General features: G+C 43.9%; 1 protein-coding gene across 2 annotated transcripts in view; it reads left to right on the top strand.

Moving 5' to 3' along the window:
- The window catches only part of Garem1 (GRB2 associated regulator of MAPK1 subtype 1), a 176223-nt gene that overhangs the window by 50800 nt on the left and 98854 nt on the right, over positions 1 to 26569 (top strand). For both annotated transcript variants that reach the window (XM_051163898.1, XM_051163897.1), the window contains exon 2: positions 10772 to 10912. In XM_051163898.1, the coding sequence (XP_051019855.1) occupies positions 10772 to 10912 (141 nt within the window). The remainder of the gene's footprint in view (positions 1 to 10771; positions 10913 to 26569) is intronic.

Below are 26569 nucleotides of genomic sequence, written 5' to 3'. Positions count from 1 at the left end.
GCATACTACTGTTTCATACGGAAAGAGTTAGGTATCCTAATAATTGGTAAATCTGCTGTTGGAAAAGGATTCCTTTCTCTGAGGATTTATTTAAAGAGGAAACAGTAGATGCCTGATCTCTCTTTTCTCCTTTGTTTCATGCACTCCTTCTTGCTTAGGTTTCACTAGGAAGCTCACTGAGCACATTGCTAGCTAATGCTTTCACCAAATTAATCTCCTTTTCCTTCTTCTCTTATATTTATAAAGAATAAAATTTGAATACAAAGTGCTTTTACTAGCTTAAATTCAAGATTATAATCTCTAGGCCTTTGAATAAAGTATTCATCTGAAAGCAGGACTCTGGGTGACGTGGGTTTCCTGTTGCTTGTGTAGTACAGGAGAGAGCAGTGGGCAAGTTCTCATGTTTCCTTGGGAGGCTTAGGGTTGAGTGAGAGATGGGTGCTTAATTTCTCTTTAGACTTATTTTATGTGAATACTGGTGACTTTATACCCAAGATTCTTTTCATTGAAGTGTATGTGTGTGTATATATATGCACCCACTGTGTTGTCTAGAAATCTTGTGGAATGTAACAGAGCAGAAACAGAAATTACATAGGGCCTACAGATTTGACTAATAATGGTCTAGGTAGGCATCCAAGGGTTCTGGTGTTCTGTGTGTGTGCACTCAAAGTGAAAGTCTGTCTGTGAGCCAGGTGGTAGTGATGCACTCAGAGGCAGAGGCAGGCCGATCTCTGAGTTCAAAGCCAGTCTGGTGTACATAGTGAGTTCCAAGGACAGCCAAGGCTACACAGAGAGACAATGTCTCAAAAACAAAAAAAAAAAACAAAAAACAAACAAAAAAACACCACACACACACAAACACAAACAAAACAAAACAAAGCAAGCAAACAAGGATCTGTCTGTGGAGATCTTAACCTCTGTTTGTCTTACCTTCCTAAACATGTGATGCTTTTGATGAGCAAAGGAACAAGAACTCACTCTTTAACTAGTCAGCATGCCATGACAGCATATGCATATTTAATCAGAACGTCTGTTCTGGGACCAGGGAGGCGGGGGAACCTTCCTGATTTGGTTAACATATCACCATAGACTCTCCTTCTTCTCTTTGAATTCTTGCACGTCCTCCAGAAACAGGGATCTCCCAAGCTTTGCACGAAGCTAGGCTTTCTGTGCCGCAGGTTCATGGCCAAAGTGAAATTCACAGGAGGAACTGAACAGATCCCCTATGTTTAGTCTTAGTCGTAGTCAAATGAGACTACTGGTGTGGAGTGGCCTTACCTTTCCATAGAGCTCACCTGAGATGTCACTGTGCATCATTGTAAATTCCCCTGTTGGTGCTCACCTTAGAAAAGATGTCTGTATTTTTCATGGTGTTTTCTGGCCCAGGTTTCTTCTGTTTGCCCCTGCCCTGGGCTGAATTCTAGTCCTGAGTTCTCCTTGGAGCCTGAGATGAGATGAGATGGAAGTAATCACATTCAGGAATCATATCAAATTACATCTCTCAGAAAGAAGAAGAAAAAGGCAAAATGTCTCCAAAAAGGGTCTTGGTGGCCACGTACTGTTAGCATTTTATTAGAGATTCTAGCTAGAGACACTGAAGAAAAAAATGGTGTCCACATTCAAATGGGGAAGTAAAACTTCTTCTGTTCACAGATAACCTGTGCTTATAAATGGAAATTTCTAAAGAATATGTAATGTTTACAAAGAACTAGGAAGCAAGTTCAGCAAAGTTGCTAAATATAAGATCAACATACAACAATTAACTGTACATCTGTGTGTTAGGAGTGGGCGCTGCAAAATCATTTTCCTTGCAATGCTGTCAGAAAGAGTGTATTGCCCATTCACACATCTAGCAAAAGCATTATAGGACTTGTACACTGGAAAGTGTACATTGTTGAATAAGAACAAAACAAATAGAAAGGCATAACTTGCTCATAGACTGGAAAGATTAGTGTTCCTAAAGCAGCAATCTCCAAACTGATCCATAGAGTAAACAGTTACCAAATTCACAGCTTGCTTTCTTCTTTCTTTCTTCTTCTTCTTCTTCTTCTTCTTCTTCTTCTTCTTCTTCTTCTTCTTTCTCCTTCTTCTTCTTCTTCTCCTCCTTCTGCTTCTCCTCCTCCTCCTCCTCCTTCTTCTTCAGAAATTGACAATTAACATAGATAAAAGGTACACAGAAAAACCCAGACAATCTTGAAAAAGAGCAAAGTTGTCAAACTCAATTTCTTGTTTTCAAAACTGACAATAAAACCACAGTAATTCAGACAGTATAATATTAGCATAACAATATGAGGTAGTTGGATGGTGTGGAAAGGCTGGAAACAAAGCCTTCCATAGACGCAGAGCTGGGTGTGACAGTGAGCATGAGGAGTTTGTGAAGAAGGGATCACCTCTGCAAAAGTCAAAATGGTCGGGCTTCTGAGTAGCCACATACACAGTAGTGCTTTTGGACCCCACCTATGACACACACAGCATTGAACATGAGTTGTAGGCCTAAATGTAAAAGACAAAGCTGTGGAAGCACAGCCGTGGCTCTTCTTGACCTTGTGGTAGACAATGTTTGACTGTGGAAGCACAAGTAACAAAAGAAATAGTATACTTGACGTCATCTGAACTAAAAATTGTTGCACTTCTGAGCACACTATCAAGAAAGTGAAAGACTCTACACAATGAAACATATTTATTTATAGCTTATGTATGTGGTAAGAAACTTGTATCTCAGATATATGTGAACCCAAGAACTGAGCCACCCACTGGGATATGGTCTCTCCAGGGCCCTTTCAAAACCTGGATTGTGCATTAGCACGCAGGGAAGATTTCAGAGCCTGCTGGTCCAAGGACCCCACTCACACATCCCTGACCTCATTGGCCAGAGGCGGGGAATGACGAGTGTTCTCGCTGGTCTCCAAATGATGACAGTGAGCATACAGCCTGGGGTCAGATTGTGTCCCTCTGGGCTGCAGGGTCCTGTCATCACACGCAAGGGACAATCAGACCGCTGCTCATGTTCGGAAATGATTACAGCAGGATGTCCACCAAGGCCGAAGGGCAGTGTTGTTGACTCTGCCTGTTATTTTCCCCCCAGAGGCCACTGTTCACAAAATGACAATGCTAGAACCAGGCTACGGTGTTGAAGGTCAAGAGTGCTCTCTGTGGGTATAGAAATGTAAGAACTCGCATGTCCTTGGAGGATCGTTGGGGAGCGCAGGATAGTACTCGTGACTTTTACTAGACGATTCTAAAGCCTGACTGTGTTTGTCCAGGCTTAGGATGCGGCTTTGTTTCATTCACACATGATATCTGTCCCAAAAGCTTTTCAGAAACAATCCTCTTGACTCGGTTGATGCATTCCCAAGCTCTTACCAAGCAGCCCCAGATATCACTCCTGTGTCTGTGTGATGTTGATGTCAGTTCCCGCCCCTTCATCCTTATAACTCAGCCATTAGGCTGAGGGCGGTCTCCTCTCTTGCTCCTTGGGCTGCGGTGTCTTCAGTTCCCATTAAGTTTGGATTATTACCTGCGCTCCAGTGATTGCCTGTGTCCACATCCTTCCTGGTGGCTTGATAATTTTTCCCTCTTAATGGTTCCCTGCTAACTAGGTATTTCTTTGAGAATTCCCCTCCCTTTCTTTGGAGCCCCTTACTACCTTTTCAATGTAGGCAATATTTCAGTTTTTAGTTTGCTGATGGCTGTACTCTCCCGGTACAGTTGCTGTCACATGACTTCTTCTCCTTCCACACTCATAACCTTTTACCACATGGTTTATAAGGTTGTTTGGGACAAACATATTGAAGGTACATTCTACAGTTTTCAAGCTGGAAGACAGTGGGACAGCTAAGACCTCATTCACTGAAAATGTTCAAGGGTGCTAATTACATCACATTGAATTATGTTCCTTAATCTATAGGATGAAATCAGCTGAATGAAGGAGCTGCCTCTAAACTACCTTCTCAAAGGGCCAAGAAGTTTAAATTTATGCAGACTGCTTAGAGAAACCTCTGGAAACAAGCCTTTTTGGTTACTGGGATGTTGTGATGATAGACATGTTGCCTTAGGTAGGCTAACTGTTGTTGAAAGGGAACACTGGAGCTACCTCTGTGGTAATGTTTCTCAGGCCGTGTGTGTGTGTGTGTGTGTGTGTGTGTGTGTTCAGCCATGCAACAGCTAGTTTGCCCAGACTGCTGGGTTTGTTCCAGATGCTCCTGAAAATGAATATTTCTCATAGGGCTTGTGAACCGCTTTCATGGGTGTGGCCAGGGCAGGAAGAAGGCAGTGTCGTTTTTTTGCTTACACACTTTTGGCTAGAACTCGGAAATATGACGAGGCTAACTGCCAAGACAGTGAGGCACTATGCTCCTTTATATGCCTGGGAAGCAGAGCAAACATATTTGCTGTTCCACCCTTGACATCAAAGGTGTTTTTATTTTTAAGTTGTAAGAGAAATATAGAGAATTCATTTACTCCCTTCCACATGGAAAAGACTGTAGCATCAAGTTTACACACAGTTAAAGTAACGTCACAGTTTTTATTCAATAGAGTGAGAAACATCAAATACATTGTGGTCATTTAGCCAGCTCCCCTTTGGATGTTGGAAAAATAGGACAATTCATAACTATTAAATTAGACTTTAATGAGAATCAACAAGAAAGTTGGAGAAGAGATTCATTTGCCCATAGTTGATATTTAACCAGACACAAGGACCAGCTTTTCATTGATTGAGTCTCATTGCAAAAGCATTAGCAGATCAGATTATTTCAGTTGTGGCTTTATTAATCTGTCAACAAGTATGTGCATGTCCGTCATAGTCAGAGTTCTGCTAGAGGTGCCGAGACCAAACTAAGTCATCTAGGAATAAAAGCAAACTTAGAAAAAGATAATGGCTCTGCGCGTACAGTTCTGTACGCAAAGCCAGGTATTCTGGGAGTTGGAAGGAGTCAAAGCAGTTTGTAGAGCAACAGTGCCTGACTGGCCTTTAGCTCTGGTATGAAATAAGGCACCAGGAACAAAGAAAATGTGAATTTGTTAATAAATTTAAATATATACTTGCCACAGTCACACAATTCTCACAATTGAGGGAATTATTAAAATCGCGTGCGTTTGGTCTTGTCTCTGTTCTGTTAATGCAGGATATACTCTGTATGACAAGAACATGCCCCAAACAAATCCAACATGGACATATGTCTGCCTTATTCTTTGGCTTTATCCTAACAGTAATAATGAGAAAATGTGCTAGTCATGAGCTGACAGATTTAGTAGTAAGACGAATTTAGTCGTCCAAGCCCACTTATTACAGAGTTGTTATTTTTTTGTTTTTTTGTTTTTTTTCTTTCTCAGATTGTGTGATATTTGCAGCTACATCTCAGGACCTAAGTCTAAACACTGGACCCATTTCCATCTTACATGCACCTTGTGTCCCAGCCTGGAAGGAACTGTGTAGTATTTTTAGTTCATGTGAGGTCATGTGTGGAATTTTCCACTTGTGACATCATGGTAGCACTAAAAAAAAAAAATGCTATATTTCAGCACATTTCAAATTTCAGATTTTATTATGAGACTTCTTTTTCACTAGATATGAATTAAAATATTCGATCTGTACCTCACTTTCCTGTTTAAAACTAAAAGGAGCATTTGACATCCTTGTGTTGTCCTGTGGGTAGTGCTGCATAACTGAGGGGTTCAGAACCATCCGAGTAATCCATACAGACCAAAAGATGCCTGTGCTGTGATTCAGATATACTCAGCTGTACTGATGCGTGAAGCTAAAGTAACTATAAGGCACATGGTAAGTTATAGTCCAACATGGAGCTCAGTATTGGACTATTTAAGAGCCCAGTGAAGGCCAAGGCCATGCGTGTAGCCTGCTGTGTTGCCTTCTATGGGTCTGTTGAGATACACTGCCTTGAAGAAGGCTTTGTTTATAGTCCTGAACGTCTATTCTCCTTAACCCCTAAAACCATGTTTCTGAAACCTGACAAATGCATGAGCGTGTCATTTTTGTGTTTGAGACTGTGGCTAGCTATGCAGCCTAGGCTGCCTTTAAACTCACTCTGTAGCCAAGGCTGACCTGGAACTTAGAATCCTCCTGCCTGAGGCTTCCAGGTGCTGAAAGGAACTGTCACCATGGCCCGGTGGGACAAACTTTTTAAATGTTTTTATTAAAATTTTATCTGCATACTTACGCACATACATTTAAAAGTTGACCTCTTAGCTCTAAAAGAAACCACCTAACAATTCCGGCATAGACTATAAGCAAGGCAAAATGATTGTGATTTAAATCAATGAGATTGGGTTTAGTATTTAGGTAGGATTAGACTCAAGATAGAGAGACACTCATGTGGGTGGCATTTGAGCAGGTTTTTAAGAACAATAGGATGAGATGTGGGGTATAGATGTGAGAATATAAAGAGAAGAGTGCAAGTGAAGACAGGAGTGGAGCAAATATTTGAACAAAAAAGAGCCCTTCGGGAGGCTAATGTAGAGCAGGGACATAAGGGTGCAGACCCTTTGGGCTGCTGGGCCAAGAGATGAATAGGAACAGCTGAGGAGGTGGGACAATAGGATACTATATTGTTAAGTGGTCCTGGCTATAGAAAAGAAAAATATAAGATAGAAGGCCCAGAAGATCACTGTGTCTGTTTGGTTCATTCACTACTGTGTTGCAAGGGCCTCGAACATAGTGACTCTCTGTCAGCATCACAGGATGGCTGCATGGTATATGATGCATGGCCAACAGAGGGCATCCCTTCAGAAAGGTGTGGAAAATAACCTAGACCAGGGGCACCACATAGAAATGTGCAACTGATGCCATAAGCTGTGTAGCTAAGGGGGTCCTGGAGAAAGGTGCAGGCTTGTAAATGAGAAAGAAGGGGGGCAGGCTACGGCTGTGCCTTTCCTGCTTCTGTAATGGCTGGTGAAGGGGGAGCACTGAGTAGAGGTGACAAAAAGGTGATTCGGTAGACTGTTTTGTAACATAAGCCAATAGGCAGAGGAGAAAGCTACGCATTTCTACATGTCCAGGTCATAAATCATTATTTTGGATTTTGAAATTGGGCCTTATTTTAAAGCAGACTTACTTTGAAGTTATCTAGTGTTAAATGAAAAGTATGGATATCTTAACAGGAGGGTGTGGATTGCTTTTAGGGGAGCAAGGTCAATGCAAGCAAACGAAGTGTGTCCAGAAGCATGTTAGCTGTAGAGCTCTTACAGGATGATGTTTCCCTATTGTAGAATAGAGCACCCACTTCCTTGTGCTTCTTAGTGCTACAACCTTGAGCTAAATTTTAGTACATTATACATAGTCATGAAGCACCAGGGTAGCTATGTCACACAAAGATGTTTGCTTTATGAATTCATGTAATTCCACTTCTTTATTAGTGACCTACCCTGGGATATTTTAAGTTATTGTATTGTTTTATTTCTAGACAACTTTTGTGGAACTGACTTTGCCTAAAGCAGGCACACAGATCAGTTGTTTAAAAAAATAAAATACGACATAAGCTCAGAAATAGGCATTGCTTCCTTGCTACTTTATGGCTCCGAAAGTCATTCCGAGCATCTCGCTCATGTTCACTGCACCAGCAAACTGCAGGGCTGCACATTAGCTTTTCATTTTGATGAACTTGACTGCAGTTGTTTTTTGGTGCCACTTTAGAGCCCACTGTGGAATAAAATTAAAACACTCTTTATGACACAATTCACTTGCAGAAAATAACATTTTTGTTTTGTCGCTGAGTGGCAGTGCGCCCTCCCCCTGAGTTTCCCATGTGGGCCTCAGGGCTCCGTTTCCTCCCTTCATCTTCATCTTCTGCAGTGTCTCCAGATTCATGTTGCTGACATGCTGCTGTTCATTCCCGGGCTCCAGGAAGGTTTCCGTCTCCTCCTAGCCCAGCTGTCCATCACAGGGTGGCCCGCCCAGCTGTCCATCACAAGGATGCCCGCCCAGCTGTCCATCACAGGGATGCCCCGCCCAGCTGTCCATCACAGGGATGCCCCGCCCAGCTGTTCATCACAGGGATGCCCCGTGGCTCTGTTCTCTTAACACTTTCTTCATCTCTGCTGAAGGTCCAGGCCCAGCCTAGATTGCTTATCTCTTTCATACAGCATGGGTCTTGTGTTCCCTCCCACGAAATTACACATGAGCAAACTGTGGGCCTCTTAAATGACAGAGAATGACAGAGCCATGTCTTTTTTTTTTTTTTTTTTTTTTAAGATTTCTACCAACTCCTCCATTGCCTGCTCACAGAAATAAAAAAGCAGTACAAATCAAGTAGTAGGTCCAGGCATGATGGCACATGTGCACCAACATATGTACACATACGAATAAGAAAGTAAATGAAAGAAGAAAGGTTTGGAGGACAAATGAGTAAGGGATAGTTTGACATTTAAAAAGCATGCAGACTGCCCCCTCAGACATTCATGGCCCCTTTCTAGTACTCTCATGAACTTTTTAATAAGGTGTGTGTCCCTTTCCCATAGCACTTCTCAAATAATTCACTGATGATGAAATTATTCACTGTTCTTGTGGGTATTGTCCGTCTCCTCCGTGCTGGATACGAAGGACTTTTTGTTGTTGCTGTTGTCCCCTGCTGTATGGGCCCCAAATGCTAGAAACATGCCTGTTGTGACGGTTGAGTACATGAAGGAAACTGGAAGCCCCTGGTCAGCTTCGCCCTGTGTCTGGGTTAGTGCCAGTGGTTTTCCAAGTAAAGGCCAAAGTTGTGGCAGAAGATCAGGAAGAAATGCCATTTCCAAAATACAAGTCGCCCACTTACTAGCTGCACAACTCCAAACAAACCCCTCGACTGCTCTGAAGGTCATTCCCAGCCTATTAAAGAACAGCATGACCTAAAATTACAATGTTGGACTAACATTTAGGCACACACATAAAAAAGCGTACTGTGAAGTTAATGGTTGAAGTTTTGGGATCACTCGTAATAGATCAGACCTGGCCACAATGCCCTCTGCTCCATCCCTCTGTGTTCCCTGGGAGGCAGGGGTTGTGATACCCATCTTGCTGGGGAGAAGCAGAGGTCCTGCCCGAGACCACACAGTGGAGGTGACGCAGTGCGGCTGAAGAGCAGGTCTGTGGAATGCACTCGCTGCGTGCTTGGCCCTTCCAGAGGCTGCTGTGGTAGGTACTGCTTAATGTCTCCCCTGGAGTGGAGCTTCTAGAGCCTTCCTTCCTGATGTAATATGCCTGAGAAATGCAAAGGGCTGATGAGTCCCCCGGGAGACGTTATTATGAAATAGCCTAGTCCTCCCAAGCATGAGGGGCAGGGAGTCTGCATGACTCAGACCTTCCCATCCTGCTAACGAACACTATCTCTAGGTCATTTCTACCCTCTAAATAAAGCTTTTAAATCTCTTTTCTACCCCCAGAGATAAAATATGCTTTCATTTAGACTGCTTCAAAGATCATCATGGTATTGGTTTAGAAGTCAGTTAACTGGTTACAGTTGGGACAACCAAGCAGGCATTACTGCCTTCATTAATGACTGGAAAAGTACGGGATCTCTTCATTTTAGAGAGGTCTGCAAACTCCATTGCAAAACATACAATTTCATCACTAACATGACTCTTGATTACTGTAGTAAAGTTAATACAAAAAAATGAGGAAGGCTGTCTTCCCTATAAGGAATTAACCTCTGCAGATATTTTCACTGGGAGTTTAAAATGGCTAACCCAGAACTAATGGGATGGATTTCGTCGGCATCTGAAAAACATCATTTACATCTCAAAAAGTGGATTTCCCTTTTGAAATAGTTTTTCATCATTTCAGGAGGCTAGAGAGGTACTTCAGAGACTATTAAAATGAGAAATAATTTCATCTGGCTATTATAAAGCTTCACTACACTTAATTGATTGGGAGGGTTGGTGGCAGGCCAGAGAGAACTGGCGGAGGTACACATGGAACGTAAAAGGAAGTATACGTATTTAGTGTCAAGCATGCCTTCAACTGAGGTTTACTTTTGATGGTTTTATTGTAGTGCTTAAGGGCTCAGCTTTGGCATCCTTCTTGTCCACATCTGAATCTCTCTTTTCTGCTGATTAAGCCTGTGAGTTCGGACACATCACATCATTTTGGATTAGTTTTCCTTACCTGGGAAGGAGCAATGGCTTCTTAGCAATGGCTTCTTACTACATGAAGTGACATAAACGTCATCTGAGTGGTGACTGCTCTAGACACTGAATGGGGTTTGTCATTAAGCCACAGCCATGTAGGCATGAGGATGTATGTGCTGCCATATTGCCAATTAATGGAAGTGTCTCTATGGAACCCTATGTATAATTTTCAACTTGGAATAGAAAACCCTTTTTGCTTTATTTCTTTTCTCCTTTTTCTTTCCAACCCAAGGAATTTAAACTGTGCTATCAACTGTCCGTTTGTTCATAAATAAAGGTGGGGGCACTAGGGGATAATGCCACCTTTTTCCCTTAAGTTAAATAGGTGGTGGTGGTGGTGGTGGTGAGAGCTGGGGACAACTAACCCCTAAATCCTTGTGGTCTAGACTATCATGGCCTCCAGGGAAACCCATAGCACCACCATATTTTTTGAGACAAGATCTTTCACTGAACCTGGAGCCTGCTGATTGGCTAGACTGGCCAGTTAGTGTGAGGGATCCTCCTGCCTCTGCCTCAGTCTCCAGTGCCCCTTTCCAGACTACACCATCTCCCCAAAGCCATACAAGTTTAAACTAAGGAAATTTCGCTGTAGGGTGTGGAGTAAACAGATACAAATTCCCATTTTCTCCTACGAAATTATATTTTCTAGGAGAGTGCGTGGAAGGGCTGCGGGAAAATGACTACCTGCTGATCCATTCGTGCCGTCAGTGGACCACCATCACTGCCCACAGCCTGGAGGAAGGTCACTATGTCATTGGGCCAAAGATAGAGATCCCTGTACATTATGCAGGTAAGACTGGACGAGACAAACAGAGAGAGGAGGGGACTTGGAGAGCTGATTGTCTTTCTGCCTTTGCAACAGGAACTGAGAATTGCCTGTTAACGAGAGAGCAAGCTGACTTCAAAGAATTAAACACTTCTGTGCAGTTATTTTGTTATCTCTGAGAGCTCTATTTTTGTCATAGTTAATTATAATTAACGAAGCTGGATATTCGTAAGGTGAACAGACCTCTGTGGTCTTGAAGCTGGCTCGCTATGTGTAGCCAGTCCCCGAGCTCCACAGTCTTGTCCAACGTGAACGTCACTTTTGTGAATGACTCGGACGTAGCAGCTCCGCAAGGTGCCATCCCACAAGTGGACAGTGCACCCTGATTTTAAAAGTATCTGCTTAGAAGTTCAGATACCTGGGCCTGCTACTCCTCTCAGTTTGTCTTTCTGAGTGTATCAGTGGTGTGACCTTGTTGCTCTAGTTAAATGTGGGTGGTGGCCACCTTGTCACCTTAGGTTGAGCTCCATTCAGTTCAGGGATGTCATGTTCTGTGGAGTGAATTCTGTGGTCAGAACTGACCTTGTGATGTATTTGCGTCAATAAACTTTCAGTCCGGGTAGCTCATAATTCAGTTTTTAAAAACCAAACATGTCACCATTTACTATCTTCTGGCTTTACAGCTCATTATATAAGGTTATTAACTTCTTAATCTGTTATTCAACTTTTCTTGAAGTTGTAGCAGGATATTTTAGCCAAGTAATTATAGACTGTGCAGACATGGACTGCTGTTTTGGCTTTGACAGACTTGTCTACAATGCCTGGCAGATTATTTATTTGAAAACAGAATCTTGGTACAATAGTAACAAATAGTAGCAAGTGGCATTTGTTCTGTCAGTATTAGTGAATAAATGCTTTGGGAGCCTTTCTCATTCTTAGAATTCTTCAGCTGCTCACTAAACTTAAAAAGAAAAGAAAAAGCCTTTTCAAAAAATACTATAGGAAAAAGAATTGTTGTGGCCTAAAACGGTGTCCGTTATGACTGTACCAACTGCTTTTTGGGAAAAGCGGAAGGTGCTGTGTTTATCAGGTCAGGAGCCAGGCAACTGGAGCAGTGTTCGAAGGAGCAGCGAGTTTCACAAGCCCTACGGGTAGCCCAGACTCCCCTCCAAGAGCAAGGTCTTCTTTCTTTTCTGCAGGCTAAACTCTGGTTTCTCTCTTTATAGAAAACTAAAAAGTACATTGTCATCATGCGTGTTATTACCTGAGTTGTGTTCTGTTGACTTGAATTTTAGAAGTTTCAACAAAACACGGGGAATGTCTCTGCAACCCAGTCTTCCCAGAGGACTGCTTTCGATGGGTCGTTTCCTCAACCACAGTGGAGACCCCCTTTCTGCTTGTGTTGGACATGTAGATTTCTCTAGCCTGATGCTCCAACCTTTCTACTCTAAGGAGGGCTTTCTGCTATAGCTCGGTTAGTCGCTTCCCTGTTTTCCATAGGCTCCACCCACCCTGCTGGAGTTGCCTCCCTCAACCATGCAGCTTCTCTAGTGGGGACAGCCCTTTTCTGTCATAGACTGGCTCTGGGTCCCGCTTGCTGCCTGCATGTCACGTTCACTTGGCACATGCCGTCACTCTTCATCCCGGTGCCACTGTCTCTGCTCCCGTACACCTTCCTTCGCTGACCAGTTGGATTGTACATCCCTTAACAAATAACACAGGTGGTAAACATCTCTTGCTGGCCAGTGATGGCACACTCCTTTAATCCCAGCATTCAGGAGGCAGAGGCAGGTGAATCTCCAAGTTTGAGGCCAGCTGGTTTACAGAGAGAGATCCAGACAGCCAGGGCTATAGAGAAACCCTGTCTTGAAAAAGAAAAGAAAGATAGATATTGACCATCGTTTCTATCAGTCTACAATTGATAAACTTCTTTGCATGTTTCATTGTTCAGAAGCCACAGTCTTGGCTACACAGTGGACTTTAGGTGGTTCCGGAAAGACAGGTGGCTGGGACCAAGCTGCACAGATTCTACTTCAATGGGTTTCAACAGTTGCTTAGGTCTAAATGTTCATATAAGATGAGCGTCAGGATTTTTAAGGTTTCTCCATGGCTGAAAAAATACAATTAAAGTTGGGGAAGGTCATCTAGTGCCAAGTGATAAGACTTCACCCTCTAAACAACAACAGACACTAGGATTTTGAGCTTATGCTTTTATACTAATAGTCCATCCATCTTTCACTGGAAAGAAAGGTACAGCCTGTTCAGACACACACTCTCTGTATGAGAAATGACGATGCCAGCAATGGGATGGCCGTGTAAAGCCTCATGTCGCAAAGATACAGACTGTCTTCAATGAACTAGAGCTACCAAGGCCAAATGAAGGAGTGGGGGGCACTAAAGTCATGCCTCTTTACAGTAACGTATGGAAAACAAATTGAAGAAAGAGAAACCTGAAGTTTTAGAGGCCAAGTGCTTTATGAAGCCGTTCACCGTTAGACAAGGGACAGGTGGCTGGTGATGAACGCAAGGCTCGGTTTTCTGAGCCGTTTTCCTCAGATTGCTTCAGGAGGAAGCTTAAGGAGCAGCTTTGAGGTCCAGACAGATATGACTGATTTGGGGAGGATCGGGGGTTGGGGGCCTTCACACCTTTTGACAGCTATAAGGCATTTTGCATTTCCGAGTGTACAGGCAAAGGGCTGGCTCTGTTGTTTCTTGTAAAGTTTGTCTCAATTATGTACAGCCCTGACCTTAAGCCTCAGTACTGGAAAGGGAAAAAAAAAAAAAAAAAAAAAGGTTTACAAAAACAAATTTTGGCAGTTTTTTAGGGTTTGCCCCTCCCCCGCCAATCTTCTAGGCTAACAGGTGAGCAAGAGGCAGTTTGTTTGGATGCATTATAAAACTGAGGTTTATTATTTTTGAAACGATCACTCTGGTGATTCTGGTGGCATGTTTATGAACTGTTTTCTTAGTTTTTCAAGCAGAGTTTCACTTGCTTGAACTTATCTTAAACTCTGGGGCCCAAGCCACCCTCCTGTCTCAGCCTATGCAAATACCTGGGGGCTATGTGCATACCACCGTGCTTGGCTCCCCGTGGCCTGTAGCTTCATGCCTGGAAGAGATTTATTAGAAAGTTCAGCCCTTGGAAGAAGGCATCACATTGCAATGTGGGAGCAAATGCTGTCACTTCATTGTTCTTGCTTATTCAAGCTCTGGCTGGAATCAGTGGAGGATCCACTCACGCAGGCATGCATTTTCTACTGGTTATTAGCTTCACGAGTCCGGCTAAGTCAGGGTCATCGTTCATTCCTGCAGGAAGCTTAGTAAGTAGTCCGCAAACAACTTTAGCACCACGGCACTGGCAAAGCCCATCAGCTCCATGACCATCCTTGTTTGATTTCTGCCAGTTCCTCATTCTCTGTATTGTTTGGATGGATCCTAGCATCTTGACGTATCAGTAGGAAAGAGTACTGCTCTCTGAGGAAGCCAGGAGGCAATGCAAGCAAAATGCCTTTCAGAATGATCAGCGCTTTCCAAGCCCTCCACAAACATTAGCGGGCAGGATCACCACAGTTTCCCCAGAAAATGTTACTGAGTTCCTAGCTCCTGTCTTGGACTTGTCAAAGGTGAATTCTCTTTCTGGTCATTGAAGCAAATGAGCACTTACACCCCTCAGAGTTGTTGTGGCTGCTGTGCGTGGTTTGGTTTCATTGGACTGTGTGTGAGTGTACCACTGTCTGCTTAGTTTTGCTGTTTAAAAATACTTTTGTTTATTTTGAGAACTTCATTCGTGAGCTCTGCATTGACATCACTTCTGCCCCGTCCTCCCCCTCCAGCCCCTCCAGGTACCCCTCCCAAACTCATGCTCCTACCTGTAGTTACCGTTACATGTATAAACATAGGAATCTCTGTGTGTGTGCGCATGTGCACATGTAAATGTTCAGCCTCCAGAGTCCATTTTGCATTTCATATGTCCACACACGTCGAGCTGACCTCTTGAGATCTGACAACCGAGTGGGAGCTTGTTCCGGGAAGAGACTGGATGTCTCTCTAGGCAGCTATCCCCACCTGTAGCTCTTCATCTGGGGCTGAGACCAGGTGGAATTTTCCCATCCACATTGACACGTGAACTGGTGTTGTCATTATTGCTGACCTTCTCCTGGCAACCATGTTTTGAGAGTTTGCAGATACAGTTTCTTCTAAACTTCGTCTTGAGGCCTCATCCTTACATCAGGTACTCAGTTTGGCCCATTTTGGTCTTGTTTTCACATCATTCTTCCCCATTTGGTTTGCTCATTCTTCCTCTGCCAAAATGTGCATATAGACATATAGGCATCTTTACTTTGAATATGTGGGAATAGATAGCACATGTGTCCTAATGCTTCACCATGAATTTCTAAGGACAATGGTAGCCTCCATCTAATGTAACTATATACAGTTGGAAAATTCTGGGCACTTGACACTTTAACCTACAGCCCATATCCCAGTGTGGTCACTTGTCCCACTAGTGTCCTTTAATGCATTTTTTCCTATCCAGGACAGCATCAACTCACTTAGATTCATGGTCAAGTCTCCTCAGCTTGCTTTCATCTGGCACTGTCCCTTGGCTGCCTCTGTGCAGTATGCTGTGGACATGTGTAAGGATTACAGATTGCCACTTCCTAGTCAGATTCCATGTATGCTCTTTGCACCAGGTCACTATCTATGCAATCATGGCTTCTGCAGGGAGCCAGTAACCATGTTCCTGTTATTAATCATACCAGCTTTAATCATGGAATTAAGTTGTCTGACTTCTTTGCTGTATCTATGTTTATAGATAGATGGATGGATAGATAGATTGACAGATGATAGATGAACGGATAGATACATAGATGAATGGATAGATGGATAGATAGATAGATAGATACATAGCTAGATAGAGTGCGCCATTGCTTGGAAATTTAGAAGAGGAAACTTCCAGACCCTCTGACTATCCTGTTCCTTCTCTGAATCTTCCTGCCTGTCCACTTCACCGTTTGTGTAGCCATTGGCCATGTCCGTCTAGTGCAGTGTCTACTGTGAGTGTTGGGAATTGGTGATTCCACCTGAGCTGTTCATCCTACTGTAAAGAAACGCTTCCCCTCCTTGCTCATTTCTTTACCTGCCTCTAGTGACTAGCATGGATGTATGAATTAGTGTTCTTACAGTAACGCTCCACCTGCTGGCCCCATGTCTGGGCAATGTGCTCACTGTGTTTCTGGCCAGCAGGCCCTGCTTTCTGGCAGCAGGCATTGCTTCAGTCGATAGACTACTGGCTGAATAAAGGAACTGACTGAAAACCACTTTATAATCTTTGTAAATGGAGACCCATAGGCTTGGGCAATACACAGCTTGAGCAGCCACACATATCCAAGAAAGTTGTGAAACCTTAATTTTTTGTTTTTGTTTTTGTTTTTGTTTTTTTCTGATTTCATTTTGAAACTGAGTCTAATTGTATAGCCCAGGCTGGCCTCTGAGTTGAGATCCTCCTGCCTCTGCCTGGGATTACAGGTCATATGTCCCCAAGTCTGCTTCCAAACTCAACATTGTTAAGAAGTCCCACTTCTGAATCCTTCCATAGTTTGTGTCAGAGATTTTCATGAAATTCCTCATATGAAAAGAAACAATTACATACAGCAGTGAAAGGAGCCAAAAGTGCCCTGGAGTCTGCACTCTGACATGGCAACTGTAAGACACTCATTGTGCTGGCTTCTGCGATGGCTCAACATGCTTTAGACACAGGAAGACTTCTTCTGGTATAACAGTCAGTTCTGAGAATGTGTGCAGTCAGCAGTGTGTGTTTTGCTAACGGGAGAGAAAGAGCTCTGAAAGACTGATCATGTTCAGAAAGGAGGCGGCTGCGTTCATCTGCGTGCAAAAGGCATCACAGATAAACTTTATCTTAACCTTCTTCTTTCCCATCACTACCTGGGGCAAAGGTTTCCTAGGAAACGTGCAACATGAAGCGCCCTGGAAAGAGCTGACTCAGAATGCAGACCGACTCAGTCACCCTGTGTGCCCCCCCTTACACCTTGTCCACCCAGACTTATCCGACTGAAAACATTTGCCCTTAAAAGCCTTCCTACAACTTAATTCCAGCAAAGGTTCCCAAGGATGAATGATTTTCATTTCACAGCTTATATGCCTATTTACCAAATGCGTTCTGTCTTTGTAGCTCAGAGTCATTAGTCCAACAGACTCAAATTACTGCCCCAAAAGTACTTCCCATTTGTGTGACCCATCCCACACAGGACCTTAAATATAATTTAGTATTCATAATTCAACATCTGTTTTTTTGTTAATTGAATACAAACTTAGAGTGACACAAAGACCTGGCTGTCATACCATCTGAAATTGTGTTTATCTTCTCATGTTTTAAGACCCTGGGTAATGAAGATTTCCTGAGACCATGTTGTGGAGATTATTGTAGATCTAACTGTTTTGTTTTGTTTATTTTTTGAGGCAGGATCTCTCTCCATAGCCCCAGCTGTCCTGGAACTCACTATGTAGACCAGGCTGGCCTTGATCTCATGGAGACCCACCTGCCTCTGCCTCCCAAGTGTGCCCCACACCTAGCCTACATATCTAACTTTGTAGAGGCCTCAGCCCATGAGGCCTTTGAAGCAAGGGATTCTTCTTGCTCACCTCTCAAGAGAAGCAAAAGGAAACTATCACCCCATGTCTGTAACTCTAGCATAGGGGAGGCTGAGTAAAAAATTCATGAGTTCAAGGTCAATTCGGTCACATATAGCAACTTCCAGGTCAGCCTGAACCTCATAGTGAGACCCTGTCTCTAAGCCACCAGAACAGAAGACAAGCATACTAAGACACGGCTTTGAGAACCAAGGAGGGGAGCCTGGCTCTGGTGGACAAGGCCTGTAATCCCAGCTATTCAGCGGGGTAGGCAGAAGTGGAAACATTACAAACTCAAGGCCAGATCGGAGTGCAGGCTAAGTTCAAGGCCAGCCTGTTCTACCCTTGAGACTATCTCAAAGAACAAAGTAAATAGAAGGCTGCAGGTATCGCTCAGCAGTAGAGAGCTTTTTAAGCATTCGTGAGCCATAGCTTCTATCCCAGTGTAGAATGGGAAGAAGAGCAGAGGGGAGGGGACAGAATGGCAGAGGAGAAAGGGATCAAATGTGAGATGCCTCCCTGCCTGTGCTCCGCCACGTTGGTAGGTAGAGCAGTTCTTAGTGTTCATGAGAATTTAAAACCCTCCATGAACCACTTGTTAGCATCGTAGATAACAGACTGCTCCTAGGACATAAGCATCTGAGATAAACTCTGGCCGTGTTGGCTTCTATTTTTAAATTCCCACCCTCCTGCAAATCCGGTCAATCTCTAACAAGCTAGGATGATCTCAGGGCCTTCTCTCTGAGCTGCTCCCTGCCTAGGAAGAAAGGATGGCTGTACACACATCTGGTAGACCTGCTTACCAGGTCTTCACAGCCCTTATTCAGCAAAGCACTTGGTTTACATGGCAGTGACTGTTTTTTTTTTTTTTTTTAATGTGACATATGCAGTGCCTAGCTCATGACAAAAACATAATAGTGTGCTATCTAATAGAACCTTGAATCATAATTGCTGAACAAAAGGAAATGTTGAAACAAGTAATTTCATCCCTCTGAGTTCCAAGTTTAATTATCATGAATCATCAGTTCACAAAAGTAACCACTAGAGTTGAGCCACATTTTGTATAATTTCTCTGTCATGAGGGGAAAGCTGTGATAAAAGTGGAAAATAACAAACTTTCCTTTTAAAAGTCCTGAGAACTGCCATAATGGGCCAAGAAACACTTCTCCCAGCCAGCCTGGCCGTTATAATTATTAGACAAGAAACAGGCAAGCAGCATCCATGATGGAGGTGCTTAGCCACAGTTAACAAGTAAGCTGTGTTAGTCGTTTTCTAGGCTGCTGACTTAGCCTTTTATTGCTTCGCAGGACATAGACAAAAAGCCTGCTAAGGCTTTCTTACTCCTTATTTGCATTGTGCAAAAACTGCAAATGAAATCCTGGATGTTAAGTCCCTGGTGATGTTACACGGCCAATAAGTATGATTGGAAGCTAGAATACGTGGCTCCAGGCCTTCTCACAATGCTCTCTTGTAAAGTTCTAGAAAGTACTTTTTGGGTGAACAGTGCTATCTATCCATCCTAGAAAACAGACCTGTTAGAAGTAGCTAGTACGTTGGCTCCCTGAAGGCTCAAGCGGTGTTCAGATTCCAGAAGAAAAGTAAGTAGATAATGATGCCCGTGTTTACCTTTTCACTGTCATTAGCGGCCATAGCCCAATCTCTGCATAATCACCTAGGAGAGCTTCTAGAATACCGAGGCCAGTGAAGTGGACTCTTGCTATGCTTGGAGGCCTGGCCATTGCTGGAGGCCTGGAACAAGATCTGCTGCATAGCATCTGAGGAAACAGGTGATCCTCAGCGTAGGATTCTTGAGGAATGAGAGAGGGAAGCTAAATGGTCATGGAGTTAGCAAGGGGGCAGTGAAGGCCTCAAGTGAGGACTGACGGTTTTCGTCAAGACTTGCATTAAAAGGAAACAAGACAGCATAGGCATAAAACGCTTTCGCTATTCCGTTTTCAAAAAATAATGCAATCTGAAGACTGTCTGGGCTAAGTGGGATAATTCAAAAGAGAGAAAGAAGCTAAGTAATGTAGTCGCCAGCAGAAAGGGTTCTGTTCCACACACCTCAGAGTCATGAGGACACTCCTAACCAAGGTTGACAAGAGAAGAGTCAACAGCTTTCTTTTCTCTAGTTTTCCATGACCCTATAGCCTTCAAACTGAAGATACAACGGATGGGAAGACTGTCCACTTGCATGGATGGATTCGGGGTTGGATGTAACTGTCATAAAGGGCAGGGACTGGGAAGGAGATCCCGCAGGTATATCTGTCTTAGCTCTTGGCATTTCTGGAGGGGAGGGTCTGCCTTCTTCCCAAGAGGAGGCAGGGCTCCTGCTAGAGTGAGGGTCATACAAGCCAGAGTCAAACAATGCAGGGGACTGTGGCTAGCTCCTCCATGGAGAAGCAAGGGCGTGGGGAAGCTTTGACTTCCTCATAAGGCTTCTGTGTGGCACTGCAGAAGAGGAGGTTATGACCCTCCCTGGGAAAGTGCAGGTCGCAGTTTCTGTGTCCTGGCCTGAAGGGAAAATGAGAGAGAGAGAGAGAGAGAGAGAGAGAGAGAGAGAGAGAGAGAGAGAGAGGGAGAGAGAGAGAGAAGAAAAAGAAGAAGGAGGAGGAGGAGAAGCAAGGGTTAATAGTCTTTAGTTTAAACACCAGCATGCCAAAGCCCACTGCTGAGGTACCTCCAGACATTCTCCTCATCCCTTTTTACTTACATATGGTCAGATAGATGTTCACACTCAACTCAGAGCCAGAGCGAAACATTACGTAAACAGCTACTTTCCTGAAATAAGTTGAAGGTTGCCACCAATCCTTGGTACTTTAGCATGGCCAATCCACTGCTCACTGCTTCAGATAATAACCCAGGACGCACTGGGAGCCTGGCTTCAGTGCCTGCTCCTCAGCAGCAATAACAATAACCCAGGGAATGTGACAACATAATGTTTTACTGATGTGATGTTGCTGTCTTGATTACAATAGGAATTATCCTTATTTTTTTTAAGATAGCGTTATTAAGAGATAAATGTGATTTTAATATAGATATATAAAATGTTTCTAATGAAAGATACGGAAAGAGGCTATGTGCCAATATATTCATAATTATTTGGCATCATACAATGTGAGTTTTCTTGATGGCTCAATAAATACTAATAAAATACTTTTCATAAAAACTATAAAAGTCTTTTAGTTGCTATTTTCCCATTTCAGCTTGTTTAGTCTTATATACCCTGTGAGTTGTCTGCTGTATCTAGAATCAGAAGAAAATCACTTCTAACACAAAGCAGAAGAAGCACATGGGGTTCAGAACAAGGGTGACACGTGAGGTTCAGAACAGGGATGGCATGTGTGGCTCAGGGCAGGGGTCACATGTGTGGCTCAGGGCAGGAGTGACATGTGGGGCTCAGGACAGGGATGGCATGTGGGGCTCAGGGCAGGGGTGACATGTGGGGCTCAGGGCAAGGGTCACACATGGGGCTCAGGACAGGGATGACATGTGGGGCTCAGGGCAGGGGATCACATGTGGGGCTCCAAACTCCTAGGCTGTTGCTCTCAGTGTCTTTTACTTGTGTTCAGGTACTCAGTGGACATTTGGTGCTGGAAGGAGCTGAGCCCAGTTCCAGTCTATAATGTAACCTATGAGATAATGCAATCAACATGGGCGGAAAGTTTGAAAAGCTGCCTGTGACCATGCTGTTAATGGAGTGTTTATAGCCCGGGCGGGAACATGCGCATCTCACTTCGTAATTTGATTTCCACGTTGGATTTGTACCTCTGATCTTTTTAAAGGTTCCCTTTTAGCTCCTAGGAATAAATCTGAGCTTTTTTCTTTTTGTAGAAAACAGAACTTCCAAACCAATTACAGTGCTAGTAAAACTTCCTGGAGTCCCTCGATGCAGTTTCTTGGGATTATCGCTTTATGACTCACCACCCAGGAAGTTGAGCACTGGCTCTCTCTGAAGACTGACCCTTCTGGTAGTTGTCAGTAGACACAGAACAACAACAAAGCAAGCGTAGCACGCTCACTTCTGCCATGTGATGCAAGAGGAGGGATGACTCAGACACTGCCGTATTCGTTTTCAGGAGGGGTGTGTGATGCAGTGCCTCCAGCTTGTCAGTACCCGTTTACAGAGCATCCTGGGCTCTGACCCTCAAAGTGACTCAAGCCAATGAGGGAGTGTCAGGCAAGCAAAACAAACATGGAGACCTTAAAAAGCATCCGGAAACGAAAACACAGAAGGACGTAGACAAGTGAACTGGTCTAGTCCTTCAGCCAAGAGTTTGCACCCTTGGATGCAAGCGTCGCTTCTAGCAACCCTTCACACCATTTCACCACCTGAGCTTCTCTCTGTAACCAGACACTCTGTGTAAGAATTCCAGGCCCACCTCCACTCTGCCTTGCCCCCTTACCCTCAACGTTCCCATGTGCTTAGTCTTGTTTGTGCCGCTTCCTCAGTGCCCCCACAAGCCACCTGATGTGTCACCTGCTTCAGACACCCTACTTTCCTTCTCAGTGGGCAGTCAATGTAAAGGTCAGGTTACTTTTTCTCTGGTTATCTTAACTGCTGGCCAGACTTTTCCAGTGTTGTCTCTCATGTGAGTACAAACTCTGACACACACACACACACACACACACACACACACACCCCACGCTGGCATTGCTCATACAGATTTTGTCATGTCTTGCTGTCTTCTGTTTCTTGTGTAGAGGACTCACACATCCCAGCCACTGTCTGACCACAGCCCTCCCCCAAGCGCTGTTGTCCTCAAGTACCCTCTCCCAGTCTTCCACACGCTGGGGGAACATCTTTCTTCTTCCTCCTCTTCAGAATCTCTGTAGCAGTTTGTGCCTTTGTTTGTTTGAGACAGAGTCTCACTACACAGCCCTGGCTGTCCTGGAACTCACCATGTAGACCAGGCTGGCCTTGAACTCACAGAGCTCCACCTGCCTCTGCCTCCTAGAGGTTTTAAAGTGTGCACCACTATGCCCAGCTTACTCTTTAAAGGCTCCTGTCTATACATATACATATTGCATGGTCTCCTGAGCATCTAGCACATTCCTGGGTAGTGTAAGGGTTCTGAATTAGTTTAACCAAATAGAGATGGTTCACCTGTCAGAGACAGGCCTTCTATCAACCTCTTTCCAAAGATGCCGTGAAACAGGCAGAGGCAGTTCAACACTAAACCGACAGGCAGGGGTGCTCAGGGGTGCTGTGCTGGGGCTGCAAAGCAACTTTGGTTAAACCGTTGAATAAGGAGTAGCGCTTTATTCTAGGAGTGGGAGGTGGGGGCCTTCAGCAAGCACAAGCAGAAGAGCTGCTCCAGACCAAAGCTTTGGAATGTAACAACGAGGAATCTAAGACCTGTGCTCTATAAGACAGAGGGGAGGGGGTACTTGTGGGTAAGGTTAGGAAGCTGCTTGGAGCACATACTAGGGTTTGGACTCCAGGCACATCAGTAGGAGGTGTAGTTTCTGCACCCTGGACAGAAATGGGCTCTTAGGAAGACAGTGGAGAGCAAGCTCCCACTGTCTCCAGGTGAGTGAGACGGGTCAGGAGTGGACAAGGCTACCGTAATGGGAGATAGGATTGCCAGTTAGGAAGTTATTAAAGTAAACCTAAGGAGAGATAATCAAGCCCTAGATAGGTGGGGTGGAGAATGGAGCTGAGAGTTGATAGCCGGATGTACGCAATAAGGATGTGGGAGAGGAAGATAAGTCTAAGAAAATGTTTGCTTTTTTTTTGTTTTTCTTTTCTTTTCTTTCTTTTTTTTTTTTTTTTTTTTTTTTTTTTTTTTTCCGAGACAGGGTTTCTTTGTGTAGCCTTGACTGTTGTGGACTCACTTTTGTAGACCAGGCTAGCATCGAATTCACAGTGATCCACCTGCCTCTGCCTCCTAAGTGCTGGGATTAAAGGCATGCGCTACCTCCATCTGGCCATTTCCCTAAGTTTTGTTTTGTTTTGTTTACCACCAGATGCTAGACTTTATTTGTTATCCTAATTCCATTTTACGTTTAGAAAATAAACATCAGTATGAATATTTAATGTGTGTGGGTTATAACAGACGCAAAAGCCAATAATTTTCTAAGAATGTGGTGCTCAAAGCCCCTTCTCACTAATGGTACTGTTGTTGTTTTGATGTTGTGTGCCACGTTTTCCCCTGATATGGGTTTTCATTTATACACAGCTGTCAAATAATTTTAAGAAGCACCTAGGAGTCTTTCTAAAATAGTATTCTTTTTTAAATTTTATTTTATTAATTTATTCAGATCACAACTCAATTGTTATCCCATCACTTGTATCCTCTGTTCCTCCCTCCCTCCCGCTTTCACCCTATTCCCCTCTCCTAGGTCTATGACCGAGGGGGCCCTCCTCCCCCACTATATGGTCATAGGCTATCAAGTCTCATCTTGGTAGCCTGCTTATTCTTTCTTTGAGTGCCACCAGGCCTCCCTACCACAGGAGGTGGTCAAATATGGGGCAGCAGAGTTCATGTCTTGACATTTACCTAAGTTTTAAGGAAAGTAGTCAGCCTCTCCCTCCCTTCCTCCCTCCCTCCCTCCCTCCCTACCTCCCTCCCTTCCTCCCTCTCCTTCCCTCCCTCTCTCTCTCTCTTTCCCTCCCTCTCTCTCTCTCCTCCTCTCCCCCTCTCTCTCTCTCCTTCCCTACCTCTCTCTCTCTCCTTCCCTCTTTCTCCTTCCTACCAAGCACACATACTTGTTTACATCACTATGTACTTTTTCACAGTGGCCTTAATTTATGTCTTTGTCATTTCTATGTCTATGACATCGTCTTTGTTACTTAAAGCTTTTCAGCTTAAAATAGAGGTTGCTAGGCCAGCAAGATGGCTCAGTAAATAAAAGTACTTGCCTGACAAGCTGAGTTTGGTACCTGGGACTCACTTGGTAGGAGAAAACTGACTCCCACAAGTTGCCCTCTGACCTTCCCACACACATTCCATGGTATTGCACGCCCACACATTCACATACATACACGTGTGTAAATAAATAAATGTAAGAAATTTTTGGCAACAAGATGAAATCTTTCAATAATATCATTAAATGGGACTAAAATCTTGTAATAGGATAGTTCTAGTAATATTAAATGTTATTAAGTCTTAGTCACACAGTGAGATTTTGTTTTAAATCACTGTGATCTCTGAGAACCCAGAGACCTTCTAGTCCAAGTTTCTCATGATCTCAGATACTAGAGTCTGGACCAGAAATCGCACACTTACCTTCTCCCTCTTGTGTTCTGTGTGTGGCAGCTAAGACTTTTCCATAGAAAAGTTTGCTTTCAGTGAAGGATCAGATGATGACGGGGAAAGGTGTATGTGTGTGTAAAACTCTCATCCTCTGAAGATTAACCTATAAAAATGTAATAGTTTGACCTAGATTTAGTGCTTGCTTCTTAACTGCATCCTATAGGAATTCTTCATTCTATGTGTCAAAATCTAGGACAATGATGAATTGTAGGAATCATTTCAATGCAATGATTAAACAGGTTTTCCTGTGAAGGAGAATATTTAATGTAGGTCAGCTAGCTATGACTTTCTGCACTAAGACTATCTGTCAAGGGCTCTGAATACACAGACCTGAATTAGATTCCCAGATCCCATGATAAAAGTAAAACAAAACAAGCAGGTATGATGATTCACACTTGCAGCCCTAGTACTGAGGAGCCAGAGTCGCTCAAACCCTGCCACTTACTGGTCAGCATCTTGAACCTACTTGACAAGCACCAAGCTAATGAGAGATCCTGTTTCAAAAACCAATGTGTGGGTGGTATCTGAACATTGAACAACAGCTAGGATTTTACTCTGGCGTGCACAGACACACACGCACACACACACACACACGCGCACACGCACACACACACACACACACACACACACACACACACACACACACACACCTGAACATGCACACACACACAAATGTGTTATTTTTCAGAGTTCTTTGTTTGTTTGTTTTTTCGACACACAGTTTCTTTATAGTCTTGGCTGGCCTCAAATTCACAGCAATCTGGCTCCCTCTGCCTCCCTGAGTGCTGGGATTATAGGTGTGCGCTTGTCAAAGATCTTTTTTCCCCTAATATATTACTTTATTTATTTATTTATTCATTCATTCATTCATTCATTCATTCACTATACATCCTGGTCATAACCCTATCCCTCCTCACCTCCCAGTCCTACTCACCCTCCCTCCCTCTCCCCAGTCACCCTCCCCTAATCATCACAGAAGGGCAACCCCACTTTCAATCCACCCTAGCTAATCAAGTTGCATCAGGATCGAGCGTGTTCTCCTTCCCTGTGGTCTGGCAAGGCAGCCCTGCCAAGGGGAAGTGATCAAAATACTGGCAAAGGAGTTCATGTCCAAGAAGGCCCCTGCTCCCCTTACTGGGGGACCCCGCATGGAGCTGACCATTGGCTCTGTCTTGGTAAGGGGCCTAGGACCAGTCCATGCATGGTCCTTGGGTGATGTTTCATTCTCAGAAAGCCCCTCTAGGCACAGGGAAATTGGCCCTGGTCTTCCTGTGGAGCTCATGTCTCCTCCTTGTTCTTTTACCCTTCCTCCTACTTTTCTTTTCTTTATTTAAATTTTTATATAAGTAATATATTCAGATTATATCTCACTTGTATCTTCCCGCTCCCCCTCCCTCCCTCTTTCACCCTATTCCACAGTTCTTAATGACACTATTACTACTTCTTTAAGGAAAGAATGATTATTTCCTTTGTTTAACATAGACCAGCAGTTGTCAACCAGATTTAAAGTTACATCTACCTTCCCACCCTGGGAACATCTGCTGATGTCTAGACCCGTGTTCTCTTGGTGTCACTGGAGGAAGGCAGCTACTATTCTCTGGTGGCAGAAGTCAAAGATACTGCCGACGTCCTATAGTCCTCCCATGCATGGGGCAGCTGCTGCGGCCTAGGATGCCCTAGCCACCATCATCAACAGTGCCCCAGGTCGCCCTCGTTGTCGTCATCATCACCATCACCACCTTCGTCATCGTTTTATACTCTGCTGCACATCAAA

This window comes from Acomys russatus, chromosome 20 (assembly GCF_903995435.1).
Source record: "Acomys russatus chromosome 20, mAcoRus1.1, whole genome shotgun sequence".
NCBI classification, from domain to species: Eukaryota; Metazoa; Chordata; class Mammalia; order Rodentia; family Muridae; genus Acomys; species Acomys russatus.
The sequence above is the reverse complement of the archived record's forward strand: the minus strand, read 5'-3'. Positions and strand labels throughout refer to the sequence as shown.